Source organism: Bombus terrestris, chromosome 11 (genome assembly GCF_910591885.1).
Source record: "Bombus terrestris chromosome 11, iyBomTerr1.2, whole genome shotgun sequence".
Classification (NCBI taxonomy): Eukaryota; Metazoa; Arthropoda; class Insecta; order Hymenoptera; family Apidae; genus Bombus; species Bombus terrestris.
In genome coordinates this window covers 5,313,718-5,328,105 of record NC_063279.1, presented here as the reverse complement: position 1 = coordinate 5,328,105, position 14,388 = coordinate 5,313,718, and the positions used below count along the sequence as shown (strand labels likewise).

General features: G+C 38.0%; 1 protein-coding gene and 1 long non-coding RNA gene across 9 annotated transcripts in view; one reads left to right on the top strand and one right to left on the bottom strand.

The window, feature by feature from the left end:
• The window catches only part of LOC100650490 (zinc finger homeobox protein 3), a 403,793-nt gene that overhangs the window by 28,060 nt on the left and 361,345 nt on the right, over window positions 1-14,388 (bottom strand). For 2 of the 7 annotated variants that reach the window (XM_048410386.1, XM_048410385.1), the window contains exon 10: window positions 13,061-13,131. The exons of the other annotated variants lie outside the window; for them this stretch is intronic. In XM_048410386.1, the coding sequence (XP_048266343.1) occupies window positions 13,061-13,131 (71 nt within the window). The remainder of the gene's footprint in view (window positions 1-13,060; window positions 13,132-14,388) is intronic. 7 annotated transcript variants of the gene reach the window in all.
• Window positions 1-14,388, top strand: part of LOC125386003 — a 102,341-nt gene that overhangs the window by 16,810 nt on the left and 71,143 nt on the right. The window lies entirely within an intron of this gene.

Here is a 14,388-nt window from a genome sequence, read left to right as displayed (position 1 = left end):
TTAAGGGGTTGATGGCTTAATTGCCAGCTCGCGCAGCATCACTGCCACCCCCAAAAGGATCACGACCATCATCCTCTCTGCTACCTTTCCCTCTCTTCCTCTACAATCCTGGCTCGCCCATCCGGTTGATCTCTCCAGCAACAGGTTGCAACGGGAGACGTTTGTATCCAGCTCTTTCTCTCTCTATCTGTCTTGTTGTCTCTTGGTACATAGGATCCAACTCGTTTGCGTCCCGAATTAAACGGCCGGGCCGAGCATTAATTAATTGTCCCAGGTCGGTTGCCGAGAACGAGGGGAAGGGAAAAGGGAGACCATCCGGCAGGGTTAATTGTCGAGCGCGTCGTTAACGCGATCCTTTCTGCCCTTTTACGCGGTGGAGAAAGTACTTTGGTTTTTAATGAGCCTCCAAACGATCCCCGCCATTCTTCCCTTCTTTCTTTCTTCGACGTTTTTCGGTGTTACAATGACGAGTGTCATCCTTAACTCTCAAATAGGCGATTTTATATTGTACGGAACAAAAGAATCTGTGGAATAAATATACACGCGTGTTAGCGAGCAATGATCGTTTGAGAATATTCACATCAGCCGAACGAAACTTATTATTATCTTTCGATGAACAGAAATGACATCTCCGTAGAAAACTATGACCGTCGAGTTGCGTCGATGTGTATAACGAGTTAAATGGTCTGTCATTAAATATAATATCGTTCGGTTACAGATTACTATGATATTTTTTGTTAGACTATTAAAATTTGGAGTATTTAATTTTATTTTGTAGTTGATATCCCTCGTGATAGAGGTTAGTGATAAAATTAAATTGAAAATTACAAAATTAAGCAATCTAAAGCTGTATCGTTATGGATACTCGTTATGTCTCCAGTGATACCAATTTAAGAGTATTATTTGTACGATTTATGCGACTGAGATATAAGCCTTACTATTCATCGATAATATCTATAAGCTGTATATTATGATATATACATTTCTGATTTCCTCTACATTGATATATTTATCGCTTAAGAATATTAATAACATTCTTCAATGTAGCATAAAGTCGTACTTATGAATCTGTCGTTCGTGTAGCTTGTCAAATCGTTCTGGAAGAAAAATAAGCAGGCTCTGGAAGCGAAAGAGAACTGCTGATATTAGTGTAACAAGGTATAATCATGTACTTTTCTGACAGAACCAGTCTGTACGTATCCACTGGCTAAGTGCAACGCGTAACTAATTTTAACACATTTGAGTATTAGTTATTCTTGAACTTTCGAAATCTTTTCAACACTTCGTTACCGCAATCGCGATTCTTATAGTTTTCGTAAAATAAAAACAAATTATTATACTTGACATTTAACGTATTACTAAAATTAATTTAATTAATCGAATAACATAAGTAAGGAATAAAAAATAAGAAACGAAGCAAATAAATAAATGAAATGAAATTAATAGAATGAAATATTCGTTATAGATACAAGACCTATGATATATAATACATCGATCATGGATTTCAAAAGAGTTAATAAATCGCGGAATTAATTTACCAGACACGAAACTCGCAGCAATAAACATTATTTCGGATTGTTCGTCATTTGTTAATTTCGTTTGCAACGCGAAGAACAGGATCGCGTTATCCAGCGCGAATGGGAAACATTTTTTCTCTCGTTTCTCCATTTCTCTTCTTCGTTCAGCTCGGTCATGGAAGATTCTTTCTGTCTTTCGTTTTTTTCTCATTTTACACGAAGGTAACGACCATACGAATTTTCGCCATTTGTATGCGACACGGCGGTGCTGTCAACGTGGGTCGACGTGAATTATCGCGAGTGTCAGGCCTTACGACCCGTCCGTATGAACGGTTTAATTTAAGGTCGCTGGTTTAATTCCTGGTAGAAAGCGCGTCCTCGTAACAGTAGCTGGAACAACAGCGCCCAGGGAAAATAGAGAGGACGTTAATTTTGCCTCGATGGCTGCGTTACTTTGTATGTACGTTTCGTCTGATTTCTCAAAACGATGCCACCCGATCGAGAGCCACTTAAAATCCGCTCTTTGTATTAAATCGTCCGTGACTCCTTTCATGCGTATGATACAACGAAAGACGAAGTTTATCTAAATATCCTTAACAAGGTAAGAACGAAAAATTATAGAAATAAATATGCTTATTTACGAATTTCTCATTCACGAGAAAAAGAGTTAGTAGGAATTTTATGAAAATAATACGGCGTTTCACAACGATGAAATTGATTCGACGAGTTGCTTGAAATCGATGCTCTTTTACGAGATTATTTCCTTCGCATCGTAGATACATTTCTTCCGATCAAAACTGGGATCCTTTCTACGTGGATACGTATCTTCACAGTCGACTTTTCTGTGATTCTTAAAGAACAGAACGGAGAGAATAGAATAGTTGCGAAAGAACTCGATTCCATTCGAATTCAATTTTTTTTTTTAATAAAAAATTGTCTCTTTCGCTTGAAACGAGATTCCTACGAGACTCGAACTTGCAGCGATTTCTCCTTTGAAATTCTCAGTCCCCCTCGTTTTCCGTACCTAATCCACCTTTCCGTTTCATCAAGATTTCCAGGGAAATTCGGCAAGAAAGGGCAAGAGTAGAGTAGTTTGCCGGATCGGAGATAACCGATCGCATAAACCGGCGATGTGCCGTGGATGAAAATGGCCGTGGTTAGGGTAGAATCCAGAAATTCCCATCTACGCGATCGTCTATCTGAAGGCAGCGCGAGGAAACGCGAACGATGCTCCGTGGGCGGGGATGATTTAGTAATGAAGATATTAACGGACCGAAAGCGCGCCACAGAATACTGAGATTCAACTATCCAACGGCTGACATAACTCACGTTTATGACTCGAAGCCGGTTGCTTCCACTCTCCCAGCCTTCAGACCCTTTTTCTTTTCGTACACCCGTTACATCGTGGCAATTAATGCCCGAATCGCTGGGGAAACGTTTAGTCTGCGGTTTCGACGCGGCACGGGGATGTTTTTATGTCTTCTGTAATTACGTGGATTAATTTGATGACTTGATTAAGTGACCGAGAATGCTTTTGTTTACGATCGAATGGAAACCGTTAATAGCTATGTTTAAGTAATGATACTACGTTTGGAACGAGGATGTAGAAGTTTTTGGTGAGTTATTAACAGCCAAGTTAATTGAACGTTCGAAGTGTCGAATAAATGTGCGCGTGCCAAAGCTAAAATTTTCTGCGAAACAGTCTGTTGTTTATCAAAACGTTATTTATCGACCGAATATAACGATATAATGTAACGAATAAATGTAGAGAAGAATATATAAAAACAGGAAAACTTATTTACACGTGCTATACTCTTGTATCGTAACTTTATAATATTTTTATTTTAATATGTCAAAGACTCGTTAATTAACGGTAAAAAGAATTTTATATTTTAAGAAAGAACGTAAGTCCATTATGTAGCTTCCTTAAAAAGGCTGTAAGTGCCAAGACAGATTTTCTTATTCGATGGGATAATTGAAGCAGATTTGCTTTACGCACGTGTTCAAACACGAAGGAGGAGCACATGACACATACAACTCAATTTGGGAAACTGATCGTGTAACATACATCCTGTATCACACGCGAAACGCTAAAAACTGTACGAATTACTGTGATAACCCTTCCCTCCGTGATTATCGATATTGCTCCTGATAATAGAGAACCCGGGTTTTTACTTCCGCTTTTCGATTGTTCTTTAAAAATGGCGTGTAAACTAGAATCAGGTGAGAATTATTTAAACTGTAAGAATCTATCGTCGATTGACAAAGTTAGTAGTAATTGTAGGACAGCTTCCATTTGACAATTCCATTTCAATCTATTGTTAACAAAGTAAACAAGATTTTAACGAAACACATTTCCCATAAATAGTTTTCTTCCAATCTGACTAAATATAAAAATATCACTTGTTAGAAGTGACTATAGATTTTCCAAACAACGTAACGTTAACGCTTCTCGCGTTTCTGTATTATTACTAATAATAAGAATTACAATAATCTATGTTAACGAAAACCTACAATCTCTCATAGAATTTTCTAACTTTGATAGCAGTTTTTATAAAACTGAATGAAATTGGACGAACTTTGGAGTGTTCTATATCTGTCTTTGAACGTTCCTAAGTAGTCCACCAAAATATAGAGATAGAAAATTTGCAGCTTTCGCGTTTTAGCGAATGTAGATCCTAATACAGACTGTTACCTTTCTTTATATTAGCGGAGAGATAGGTACAGGGGTTGCAGAGGGTTCGGAGAAAGGGAAGAGACTGGTTAAAGGGAGAGAACGTAGCATAGAATAAGTTTCGCCAGGATACATTAGCAGAGTTATGCTCCCGAAGGCACTGCTGGCTACGCCGTATATCTTGGTTATTTTTTACTATCACCCCTGGCGGTACATAGACTCACGCGGAAAGGGTGATTTCTTCACCCTTCGACCGGCCCCTTTGTACTTTGTACAAAAAAAGAGCCAGTCAACCATCGACTATCCTAAAACTTTTGTAAACGTTTCCGTAGAAGTGTACCTTCCTAAATTTTCTTCAAAGTTTTTACAATGCTGTGTCGTTGATTTTTAGGTGGCTTACTATATCGAACCAGGAATTTCTATCGCCAACAGTTACAACGCAACGAAACCAAAAATAGTCGTTGCGTTTGTTTCCACGTAAATATGTCGAGAGATCAGCGACTTGAAGAGATTTTGTGATAGAGACTATTTAACATTTTTTAAAAGAAATATAGAATATACAGAGAGTATCAAATTGCCTACGTTAAAAAATAATACGAACTCTTTTAAATTGTCATTTGAATATTTGCCGATGATACACATTCTCTTTTCACCGAAAGAATCTTTCATCGGTAGCAACGATCGAACAAAAGTTCCATATGTCGGTTTCGAATTGTATTTTCCACGGGGCCACATTTTCCCGCGTGGCTGATAGAAATTTATCCTAGGGGTGAGGGTTATTTTTATATTTATAGCATTACGAAGGGCGGGGGCAAGGGTGGTACTAATGTCTATATCCCCACTCTTCTTTCTTTTGTTGTTAATAACCATCGACGATAGGCACGCAGACCAAGAAGAGTCGAATTGTGGGGTGGGTGAGGATATTTCACGGGGTAGGAAAAAAACTGTGCTTCGAGAGGCTGTCTATGGACCGCACGGGATGACGATATTTTTTATACAAACTGCCACATTTTAACGCGACCTGTTCATCGTGTACGACGCGTTTATCCGTTCTTCGATAAAATCTCCAGCCCATTTGGTTAATTAACCCCTTTGCATTAATCTTTAAAATTTATAAAACGCTCGTCTAAACTTCAATTTATATGTATAAAGTTAAAAAACAAAATACTCTGTCTAATTAACCGTTGTTGCCGAGTAAAAAATTCAACTAAACTTGACCAAATATCGTCTATTTTCATAGAAACGAAATTATATTATTTTATTTAATGTCATGCACGAGTAAACTTAAATAAGTTGGGGTTGTGCCGTAGCAGAGTAACGGTAGGTCGATGATAGGTTGCGTGCCCTTAAGAAAGGGTCGAAAAATGATAATGGAAAAGATTCCACATTATTGTTTTTTGCAACTAAATGACATTCAATTTACAAAATTTCATGCTTCGATGTTAATTATTCATTCCCTTGGCAGGTAAAACTTTACCGGGGGTTCGTTCTCTTCCTCTAGAAATTTAATATTAAAGTTTCTGCTTTGTCATACGACGTAACTCGAATAAATTATTAAATTGTTACACGTTGACGGTCAAATTGGAAAACTTTATGTTCAATTTTATCTTGGACCTTCAATTTTGTGCTATTGCAGCTTAACCGTGAAAACTTTCATTCTTAATATTTACAGACATCGTCGTTATTGATCTTAATTCTACTATTTCGATGAATTATTCATTGTATTTTCGTCCTAACGATCTAGTTGTATCTTCGCATAAAACTGAAAGAAATTTTGCCAAAATTTCAACAAATTTAAATACACGTCTAGTTGTTGTTTCATATTAAACGATGCTAATTTCCAAGAGATACAAATATATACAGGCTGGTTGGTAACTGGTGGTACAAGCGGAAAGAGGGTGATTCTACGCGAAAAAAGAAATCGAAAATATAGAATAAAAATTTTTCGTTTGAGGCTTTGTTTTCGAGAAAATCGACTTAGAAAGTGTTCATAGAAATTTAATTAGAAGAGCAGAAGTATGTGTTCGGCAGAATGGGCAACATCTTCAGCAATTTTTGTAATAATAAACTTTATGATTACATATTATTATTTAATTATGTATTCCTAATTTTCCGTTACGGTAAAAACAAACTTAAACTGCGATAATATCCATCGAGACAACGATCTACAGTGAGATCCGTTATAACGAGACGCGATAAAGTGCACGCGTACCCAGCGAAAATTCAAAGTCGATTTTCTCGAAAACAAAGCCTCAAACGAAAAATTTTTATTCTATATTTTCGACTTCTTCTTCCGCGTAGAATCACCCCCTTTCCGCTTGTACCACCAGTTACCAACCACCCTGTATATATATATATAAATAAATGTTCAAATATCGAGGAATAAAAGTAGAGTGAAATTGTTCCTATGCTATTTTTATCAGCACTTTCGCGTAAAGAGGTTCGCAAGCAGCCAATTATAACATGTATTTTGTATGTAAAGCCACACCACCCTTATTAATACTTCGTTTCAAGCGGCCGCTCGTTCGGTATACGGGGGTGGTAAATTAGTTCTCGTATTTTTTCCCCCCTTATACGCGGATATCCGTTATTATCGGAAGTATGGGGGATGCGTGCTCACCCCAGTGATTCTCGCAAATGTATTCCGATTACATACATAGTTTCTTTGTGTGGTTGTGCGTTGCGGGCCGCAATTGCCGCTGGTTCTTACGGATAGCAGGCGTCGAAACAAAAAATAGCTTTATGTCACGAACGATCATTACCGAAGTTTTTTCAAAGGGGGTGGACGCGTGGCAGGGTCAGGGATGACCCGTAACCTTGGACAATGCGAGGAGACGGTCATTCGCCTTGACGATCGTGAGTCCTGCAGGTGCTGACCAATCCATCGTGTCATAAAATAATCATGTATATGTCTCTTTGTACTTCTTTACTTTCCTTTTTATCATATACTGTATTTCATTCGGGACTCTGAAACTTCGTCGCTTCACGATTGTCATTTCACTGTGAGTTTTTCTGTCTGCATGAGCTAAACGGGTTTGCTACCAACGTCGTGTACGCGTACGACGCTTTAAGAGAAATTTATACTTCGATCTAATTATAGGCTGTGAAATAAGCGATTATACGTACATATGAATTTTATAATTTATAACTTTCGATTTAGAATCACACGGACCATTTTCAACCCGAAGGAAGTTAATTTATATGACATCGTTCCATCGGACGCGATTAACCTCGAATCAATCGGTGAAGGAGGTAGAGTACAAAAAGACTATTTATACCGAGCAATTACTGTCATTGCTATTTAAAACATTTCAATTCGGACGTCGACCCTCGGTATCTCTGTCGTGACATTTCGATACGCGACAGAGTATCGTCGCGAGCAGACACGATGGTGTACTAGTCACGAGATCCACCCTCTCCGACATATATTCCTTGAATGTACGATCGAAAGAAATTATTCTATTCGTAATTGAGATGGAAAAATCACGTTTTATCTAATCTTGGTAAAATTTCTTGCAACGTTACCCGAAGATAACGCTAAGTCGTTAAAGCGAAAATATAGTAGAATAATAGAATTAAGATCGCTAATGACGATATCTTCAAACATCAGAAATAAAAGTTTTCGCGTTTAAATTGCCATATAAAAGATTGAAACTGTAAGGTAAAACTGAACGAAAAGTCTTCCACTGCGATCGTCAACATGCATCCGTTTAATCGTTTATTCGCATCGAACTGCGAAATTTTATGAGTTGTATCGTTTAACGATGCGGCAAATTCGCTACTGAATTTGTAGAGAAAGAGAAAGGACCACCTCACCCTCACCCTTGCAAACGATCGCTAAACGACGAAAAGTAAGGAAGATGGAAGCGTTTCGAGCGGTACATACATCGTTTTCACGGTCCGTATCGTCTGTCTACGAACGTGACACGCTGTTTAGTCGATACGACAACGCGATCGCTGGTGCAACCAGCAGCTGGCACACGTGATTTTCCAGAAAAGAGTAATTTCCACCGTCTAACAGCCTTTATTTCACCCTCCGCCACCTTCGTAGCCTTCTTTTTATTTTGCCCTTTCTCCTCGTTCTTCATCGGGCTCGCCTCATTTCTCGTCGATCGAACGTCGACATTCGACGATCGCCCTGCCTTCAACTTCAAAGCGAGGACGTCTCATTATCGGACTTTCCGCTTTCTTGACACTGCATCCTCGCCACCTTCCGCTTACCCTCTCTTCGTCAACCATCACCCCCCTTTATTCCTTACGGTCGGAGCAAGGCTATCCGGGGAATTTATTTTTGCAATTCCAGCACGATCGGATGTCGTGACCAGGCGATAATTGGATACCCTTCCGCTTTTAAAATCCTTTTGTGAAACGTTTATTAGAACGCCGCGGTATGTGATTGAAGGGTGGAGGTTTCCAGGCGCGGAATTGACGATCATTCTCGTGAGATCCTGTGAACGGTGTCTTCGTGACACCGATGATATTGGGATGCCTGCTTTTTCCCCTCGTTTGATCGATAATTTGTTTATACGTTGCTTTCGATTAAAGGACGAGAGGTATTCATGGTGTATGATATACGAGCGACGCTGTCCATGCAAATGGTTCTCTTGTATTTAAATTACTTTAGAAATTGCTCTATCTACGCGAATGATAATTATACGTGGATTTTTCTATATTTTATTTGTATCGGGCTAGCATTGTACACGTAAAATGTAGAACGATCCGGTTACGCTAACGTGCAAGATCTCTTAGAATTTAGATGGCTAAACGCGTCGAGGTAATCAAGGTCCAGCTCTGACATATTCGCTAGTTTCCTTTATTCGAATCATTTGGCATTCGTCCATCGCACGAAAGAATAAAACGTTAGTGTTAAATAGATCCTTAGCCAAATCTATTACGCGTCCCAAAATGTGTCCACACACACACGTATTATAGAAATTTACGTATTGATTTTTGCACGGTTAATCCATCGTTTTCGTACCGAAACGATGTAAAAGCATCGTTGTTTTCATAGAAGACTCTCGAATCTATCCGTATTAAAAGAGCGTGTAGGCGTCAGGATAGTACCTTCGAGAGAAATCGATTTGGTTCATAAGTGGGGTTATAAATCATTGAGTAGTCGAGCTGTGCAGCATTGTTGCTGCATACGTACCGAGGGGTTCGCCTTTAGATATCGATCAGACAGTTTATCTTCTCGGTACAATAAAATAATCGTTCGTATCATTTGCTCGCTTTCACCGTTTTCGCGTCACCACGGAAATATTTCTTCCGTAGTAGAACATTTTTAAGAACTTTCTGTCAAACCTACAATCAACACTCGTTACGAAATGATGTACGTTTCGTTGTATTTCCTCCGTACACAAACGATTACGAAATCTGTTATTTCACTTTCAATACCTAATCGCGGTAAAGAATATCCGAGTTTTTTAATTAAAGATTTGCAACCGTTCGTTGCTCTATTATTTTTCCGTTGTAAGTTAAGCGAGCGTTTAAACAGAATATTTTTAATAGAAATTTCGTAGAAAGATAATTAAAAGTATTTAATTGAGCCAGATTTTTAAATCTAGAGTAATCATTAATTCCATTAAAAATAATTTGCGAAATTACATGTACAAACTATTCTCGAGATTTCTGGTTATTCTATCGTTTCCCAGTATATTGCTGACTTATAAAATATAAAAATTCTCGCATAGAAAATTTTGTCATCTTCCTAAGAAGCTATTCGTAGTTTAATCGGATCACAGCGAGTTTAATTGCGACTCAACCTTCGATGTAAGTCACAAATATTTTTCATCAGAATCTATTTAAAAAGATGGCGCCAAGTGAGAGAATAATCGAAACATCTAAAATACCAGGCAAAGAAATTCAATCAAAGCGTAATTTTACGGCTAGATGGCCAATCATCGCACTAATGCAAGGACTGGTAGAAATTCAGCTCTTCTTTGTCGACATTTTTCTTTGTATCGAGGCATTTTTTTTCGATCGTAAGCAAAGGTTTCAGAAAAGGCTAAACACAGTGAATACCAGCGTGACTTTAATAAGCATTCACACTATTCCTGGGACTGAATGCCTCCATTGTTTGGTACAATGCGGAAGATTACGAATCTACATGACAACAGGCAGACTTTGACGGTTTTTGGGTCGTGTTAAGGGTCGAGGTGACGTCTGGTAGACCTCACATCGAGTTTATTCTTACATACTTAATCGTCTCCTTTATTTTCCTTCTTTCATTGTCACGTCACTGTTTTAACGCCAGACAGGCTATATTAAAAAGGGAATTTTATCTATCTAGGATACTTTATGAAATACCAAATAAGATTAATAAAATTCAAGAGGGTGACTTTTTATCGTGGACAATTTATATCGTCTTGTGTATAAAAAATATGAATATTTATTGTTTCGACTAGAATTGTTAATAACGTTAGAAAAACCGTTATACCGATATAACGTGATATTATAATATCGTGGTAATATAAGGTGCTAATAATGTAACAGCGATCGTTGGTACTAATCGGGTTAATATAATTTATAGTCTGAAATTCGTTCTTCTCTTTCTCAACCATGGTACATCGTTCGCAAAGTATTTAATCGTAGTTAACGCAATTTCGCACGCGACAGGTTAATCAGTGCAACCCCAACAAACAGAGTACGCGGCCAAAGCCACAAAGAGAGGCGTTCTGCGTCGAGTATTTCCTTTCTAAACGAGACGAGCACGCCCTTGGCACGGGGCGAGGAAGATCCGCGATACGCTCATTTGCATGGAGGGTGAGACACGCTGGAGTAGAATTGAAAAAAGGGGAGGGCAAAAAAGCTTCTGGTCGCGCGACCCAACACAAAACAAGGTTACCCACCGTGCAGGTTTCGAGTTTCGTTCGCCAAAGTAGGGAAAAAAAGAAACAACAGTAACAAGACATAAGGCAGAACGAGGGAAACGTTGGATGTTTGACGGGGAGCTAATTTGAGGTTAGACTAATTTCGCACGCAAAGAAAAAGGTCGTCCATGACGAAGGCAACAGGGTGTACGGCGACGAAAAAAAAGTTGAACGCGATTGGGGATTGGGGAAAACAAGGGATGGTCGTTCGGACGTGCGAGGATAACCATGGGAATTATTAGGATTGTAAATTAATTCGGTGCCTGTTTAATCTAAAATTGTAATTTTAGATATGGAAAAATTTGTATAAAAGTCTATTTTGGATATATAGATATTTGATTTTTAAGTACATCGAAAGATATAGTTAAATTTTAAGTAGAAATAGCTAGATCTAAAGACACCGAATTAATACATAGATCTAACAATTACGACGATTTAAAGTTTTTAAAGTTTTTACTCCTATATATTAGGAGTAAAAAATATTAAAAAATTTTTAGAATTTTGTACCATGCTAGATATCAAATGATATTTTTCGTAGTCTAGTAGATGATATTTGAAACGCACTGAAAAGCAGCTTCGAGAAGCCTTTTGCTTCGTTGTCAGTGGTCAACAAGTTTCTTTGTTGCCAAGTTGTTACGTTCTTGCATAAAACGCGCGACAGTTTAGGAGAAAAAGTTTAAGCGAACTATCGAAGTATGTTTCGTGAAACGATAATCGATAGGGCCACGACGCGTAACAGTGGCAGCAACCTGTTCTACGACTTTCTCTTTCACGGACTATTAAATAAATAATTGCACTGCCACGTTGTAATTGCTCGCCGAGGTTTTCTATACGCGTTATGAATTTGTCGCTACCCGATGTAAATCTCGTATTATATTGCAGTTTACACGTTATGGACAATATTTCATCTTTTCGAGCGTGCGTTCAATGACGTAGTTTTAACGATTATTGGTCTACTTAAGACAGGATTTGAAAAAGTGAAATTTACATGGAAAAAATGATCGGAAGTAGAATAAATTATACTTTGGAAACATTCGCTTATACTATTGGAACGAACATTGGGAAAATTGTTTTCAATTTCGTAATAAGAAACGTAGAGTAACTGCTGCATAATCTTAAAAGTGCAAAATTTCGAATCTGTGTGAGCTGCGAACTTCGAATCTCGAAACTTTGAATTTCAAATTATTGCTCGAATTATACACAAAGGCTTTAATATAGAAATGAAATAAATGAAATATTCATCTCGAGCTAACGAAAAATCAACATATTGAATTATCAAAACTCGTAGGTCGAACATTCTGTTCCAGATTAAATTGTTAATAAAATTTTCCTTAAGAAGAATTTAGTATTTTGCTACACCTATAGCTTTCGTTTCAAAAACTCATTATCCGAATATCATCTATACATACTACAGGTATCTGGAAACGTTCGAGCACCTATATATTTATCACTATAGTAATATCGAAATAAGATACCTAACTCACACAGCATGATATTTTTTAAAATTTCAAACTGGTTATATTATCAGACTAAACGAACCAGCAGATACCTTATCCGACTCATTAAAATTAATGTACCTTTTCTTTTCAATAATTTCCATTTACCGAGAATCCAAGGTAAAAAGGTTACTCCTCGTCTGACACAAGCAAACACATCGACACTGTTACGAAAACGATAGTATCTACATACAAGTCAAACACGTGCGAATGCGTGCCATGTAATTTGCGCACCGTTATCTACGCTATCACGTGTACCGTCATCATCGCCGCTTTCAATTAAACGATCCATAATGCGTTAACAACGCAACTATACGCTTCTACGATAAAACGCCGATTATCCGGATTTTACCGATTTTTTACCTTTCAAATTGTATATTCTCCTATTTATCCAGATAATCAGCGTCGTACCATTATAACATAGAACACTGTTCTCGCTCGTCTGTCTCTATCCGCACGCTTAAGTTCGAGTAATATGTATGTATATTTATCGTTGTTACTGACCTGTTGATGGCCAGGACGCGACTGAGGCTGGGAGAGAACCTGGCCTGCATGGTCTACTTGCACCGCTGAAACTATCACAAGCATTTGGTGTTTTATTCGGTCGTGATGTATTTTTCTTAATTCTTTCTTTTTTTTTTTTGTTTTTCTTTTTCATTTTTCATACACGAAATAATTTTGAATAAAAGGAGAAGAGGGTCAGGGCTAAATCTATGTAATACCTCTAACGAACATCGATCAGATTGATTTATTCTGTTCTATGGGAACAAAATTATTGAAAATTTCAACGTTATTAAAGACGATTGAAAAAAGAAATTAAATTTTTCACTTGTTCGAAATTCTTTTCCAACGTCTTTTCGTTAAAAATGAAATTGCTAACTTGAGAAACGGATTGGAGATAAAAATTAGTCGTTATTAATTTTGGAAGCCGATCGAAAGAAACCACAGAGCAGGCCAGACTCTCTTTCGCCTCGAAACCGGCGCCTCTGTCGCGTCGCCGTACTGCAGTAGAATTCTTTATACAGCCGTTTCACTCTGTCTGCCGTGAACAGTCTCTGTTCGCTTTTTCGGCGGGTTCGAGCATTCCCGCGAACGATAAACATCGAGGACGTTGATCGTTCAAGTAGTAGAGATCAATAATATTGTTGTTGGTGGGTCACGTTATGGTCGATTGTTGTTTCGTTACTGGCGCGCGGAGGCCGGTTTAGTGCGGCCGTGGACACTTTCGTGCAGCGTGATTTATATTTCGTAGGAAAGCGGTACGAGAGTATCGTATGCGTCGATGGCAACACCACGTAGGTGCAGCTTGATAAGCGTGAAAGTTTATGCTACGCTTCGAGACTCGATTGTTTTGCATGTCACTTTCTATTATATAATCAATTTTTTCTTTCATTTTCTTTAATTGACTTGTCATTGTCTAGTTTTTAGCCAGCCTACCGATACGTTCATCGAGCCACGCTACGCGTCTGATCGAAATCCTAAGATAAAGCAAACGCGATTGAAAAGGAAATTTAAAAGGGAAATTCGATGATAATTCGTAAACGAAGCGCACATGTGTAAGGATAAGCGTAAATGTGAATTCTGTGAGAAAATATCTCTCATATTACACGTTCGCGAATTAGATACTCAACTATCGACGTTATTATTCCTACAATCTGCAGCAAAAACTATAACCCAACACGTATTATTAAAATATAAACAAGACAAGGTAATACAGAACTTTTAAACGAACCTCGTATTCAACTTGTTCGACTATAATTTTCTACATCGTCGTATAATAATGATGGCAGTGGTTTCAGAAAGAGCAGAGATAATTCACAATTACATTTGAA